Here is a 3,965-nt window from a genome sequence, read left to right as displayed (position 1 = left end):
TATTGTGTGAACTTTTTTGCCTGATGGTCATGTTTTCTAAGGTACCCTGGGTGTAAAATAACTCCCACCTCGTTTCCCAGGAAGTCCACTATCCTTTGTGACTCATTTTGGACTCTTGATGTGTAGGGGGTGTGCCCCATGTGGGCCCCATAATTTCAATGGTTTGACCAAAGCCTTCCCTGCTGATATCCCCTCTCCATGGCTGCTATGGTATGTTCCATGAACTCCTCTACCACGGAGTCACAGAGATTTTCAGTTGTAAGAGCAGCTATCAGGGGAAAAGGCAGTCAAACACCCAGGACCAGAAAGAGGTAAGGAGCCAAAGGCTTTGTGTGTGAATGTATACTTGATCACCTGTTGTCCAAGAATAGAATGCCAGATTTCTAGGTGGATATGAAACAGAAATTCAAAGGGAAGAACCTCTCTCTAGTTTGGCAGGTAAAGTAAATGTGTCTTCCTTCTGGTGAGTCCATTTTTGGATCATGGTCTCTCTTTTGCTTGCTTAATACTTACATTAACCTTTTATTTTAGTAGAGGAAATTCCACTAATCTCAAGTTATTCTTAAGGTATGTTTAAGAACCCTGGTCCTTTCTCTTGGAGGCCCTAGAAGGGCTTTTACCCTCAACATGGAATAGCAAGTAAAGTCACAAAGGCTCACCATGGCTCTTGAAGAGCTCCTCCTTTCCTGTTTTTGAGGCAGGTCCATATGTTACACTCATTTCTCTCTCTTTTCTTTTCCATTCTAGATACCACCAACATGCCCAAGAGTGAGAAAACGATATCCAAAAAGGACTCCAGTCCTTCTGAAAATGGATCCCCCAAACCGGAAACATCAAGCAAGAACCAGGAAGATAAGACCAGTTCAGAGGTACACTCTGCAGGTGGGTCAGTAATGACAGTTATTATGACAGGTTAAACGATTGGGAAACTGTGGCTTAGGTGCCTTTAAAGGCTATAGAGAAAGCCTTTTGCAAGGAGTCATTTCTTCATCATTGCTTTGCCTGTCCTCTTTTGTATTAACTTTTTGTCTTTCTTTCACTTTTATCTTTGCATACAAGGATTAGGTCTTTGACTGGTAAGTGAAAGTAAAGTTAAATTTTAGAGACAAGGTATAATCGTCTGTGTTGGAAGTCTTATTAGTGTCTGAATTAGTTAAGGACATGGGGAATGTAAGGCGGACATGATAGGGTAGTTTCCCTTATAAACTCACAGTGATTGTGACAGCATGCTCAAGATCTGCACATACCCAAACCAGACCAACTCCCAGCATGAGTGGGGGAGGTAACCACCATGTTCTATCCTTAGTTGTGGGTGTGGCTTCACAAGAGCTCCTCAGTTCTGTTGTAGTCATCTGTTGATCCATGAACGTAAGAAGACTTTTCAGCTTTTAGTGTCTCTGATTTGTAGCTTTACAGTTTGGTAATAGTCATTTTAAAGATCTTACATATACTTAGGCAACTTTTTTTCTAAGGCATTTTCTTTCCTGGCTATTTTGATAGAATTGCTTCCATGTGTTCTTTCTCTCCAAATTCAGTACTGATATGTAGAAAGCTTCATTTTTAAAAAATTAGGACACTATCATTCATGGCTAAATGTACCTTGATAAAGTTCACTTCCTGTTATTTTCTCTTGTCCCCCTTCTTGTCCTGTTTTATTTCTTCTAACTTCCTTTTGACTTCCATGCTTACTTTTGTGACTAAGTAAATTGCAATGGAGTTGCCAGGATGAGCATGGGTAGGGGCTATTTCCTGGCATTTGGGTGGATCTTAAGAGCTGTGTGTGTGTGTGGGGGGGGGAACTGACCTCACCCCTAGCAGTAGCTAACTGTCCAAAGCTCCTCAGAATGGAATGGAACCCCTCCTCTATCTCCCATGGAGAGTTGATGAACCTGATCTTGTGTGGATATTGTGCAGGTAAGTACTATGAGTTCATGGCTGCAATGGCCATACTATATTCACAGTAAGCCCCCTCCATCTCTGGCTCTTAAGTTTTTCCACATCCTTTTCTCTGGACCTTGGAGGGGGTAATAAAGATGTTCCATTTAATGCTGACCACTCAACAGTCACTTACTCTCAGCCTTTTGTGCACCTGACTCTGAATTAACTGCCATTCAATGCAGAAATAAACTTCTCCAACAAAGGGTTAGAGTAGCACTTATGATTTAGTATAAGCACAAATATTTAGAAGACACCACAACAGCATCCATTCAGCAAAATAAGCATAGTGCATTTTTCATTGGGCCTGTGACTTTCCTAGCTGTGGGCTTTGGACCAGGTTTAGAATCCCAGGCATGGATTTTGTTCTATGGAACAGGCCCAGCTCCAATCACAAAGCAGTTGATTGGTCTCCTATCAGTTAATCCCATTGTTGTACAGCTGCAAGTATCTTGCCTATCAGGTAAGTGTTTATTGCAATTTAAGTGCATAATAACTGCTATAGGTTCTTCTATTTGAATACTTGGCCCCCAGCTGTTGGGATACTTGTGAAGATTGTGTCACCCTTAGTATGAGAGTTAGGGAGGTGATTCACTAGGGAGAAGGCCTTGAGGTATATAGTATGGCCTCATTTTCCCTTTACTCTCTGACTCCTGAGTACAGATGCAATATAAGCCAGCCTCTTGTTCTCACCACCCTACCGTTTCTGCCTGCTGCCATGTTTTCCCAACCATGACTGATAATATCCCTCTGAAACTCTACGCCAAAATAAGCCCTTTCTCCCTTCAGTTGCTTTTGTCATGGTATTTTTACCCAACAATGAAAAGGTAAGTTAGATGGTTGTATTATAGAGGGTCCTCAGCAGGGATGGGCACTGGTAACTTTCTTTTCTCTTTCTGTATAGCTCATTCTGGCATTACTAGCATTAGCTTAGAAAAGAATAAAGCTTCCAGTTGGTTAGCACCTGGAAGAGAAGTTATCAGGACCTGCCTGGCAGAGCACAGAGGCACAAGGTTTCCAAAGGCATAGTGGGAAGTTAGATAGCCCATATAGAAGGAGCAACTGGAAGGAGACTGTTAGCGTTGGTGTGATATGCTGGGGTGCTTGTGGGGAAGGGAAGGGAGATCAGCAGGATTGGGGAAGGTAAAAGGTAATTTGGGACAAATATGATCACAATGAATTAAACACTACTCTGAAATTACTCATCAAATATTTAAAATCCAATAAAATTCCTCTAATTTCTTCAGTGACCTACTATTTAGTAAATGTGTATTATTCAGTCTTCAAATGTTTGTGTCATTTCTATGGGTTCTGATTTCTGTTTAATTTCAGCATATTCTGATAGTTAATTTCAGTATATTCTGATAATATAGAATTATTTCAATTTTGTTTCTCAGTTTTCCATGTTAGAACTATTAGTTAACAAATTATCTGTTATTATTCAACTTGTTCCTTGAAAATTTCATACATATACATAATTCATACTCTACCATCATACCACTACTGTTCCCATCTCCTTGGTAGCTGTCTACTCCCCCACTTCCCTAAAAGTAGTTTTCTCATATCTATCTGATTTACTTTGTGACCAATTGAATTTAACAGGGGCCATCTGTCTAACCATAGGTTTGGAATTATTTGTTAGAACCTGGCAGGCTCAGCAGTGTACAAAACTGAAGAGAGTGACTCCCTTTCACAGATTCTATCAGCCAAATACTTCAGTGGTAGAGGATAGGATCCCATTAATCACCATCCACTTTCCATGACAGATTGTGCCCAGTGCTGGTAACATTAGAGTAGAGTTTTGAATGAGAATGACTATAGGGCCATTCACTGTAGGCCTTGGAGTAGATGTGGTTCTGGGGGTGGGTTTTGAGGTTTCCAATGCTTCCCCCAGGCTCTGGCTCTCTGTCTCCCTGGACCTAACTCAGACTCTGGCTCTGGCACTAGGCAATATGAATCTGGTTCTGGTTCTCTGACTCTGGCTCTAGCTCTCTCTCTCTCTCTCTCTCTCTCTCTCTCTCTCTCTCTCT

At 41.3% G+C, this 3,965-nt stretch overlaps 1 protein-coding gene across 1 annotated transcript in view; it reads left to right on the top strand.

Annotated features, from left to right (window-relative positions):
* Positions 1-222: 222 nt before the first annotated feature.
* The window catches only part of LOC110286775 (T-complex protein 11 X-linked protein 2-like), a 39,018-nt gene continuing 35,275 nt past the window's right edge, over positions 223-3,965 (top strand). Inside the window, exons 1-2 of the mRNA XM_021153362.1 lie at positions 223-311; positions 748-882. Of these exons, the coding sequence (XP_021009021.1) occupies positions 759-882 (124 nt within the window). The 5' untranslated portion in view covers positions 223-311; positions 748-758. The remainder of the gene's footprint in view (positions 312-747; positions 883-3,965) is intronic.

Source organism: Mus caroli, chromosome X (genome assembly GCF_900094665.2).
Source record: "Mus caroli chromosome X, CAROLI_EIJ_v1.1, whole genome shotgun sequence".
In the NCBI taxonomy this organism is placed as follows: domain Eukaryota; kingdom Metazoa; phylum Chordata; class Mammalia; order Rodentia; family Muridae; genus Mus; species Mus caroli.
The sequence above is the reverse complement of the archived record's forward strand: the minus strand, read 5'-3'. Positions and strand labels throughout refer to the sequence as shown.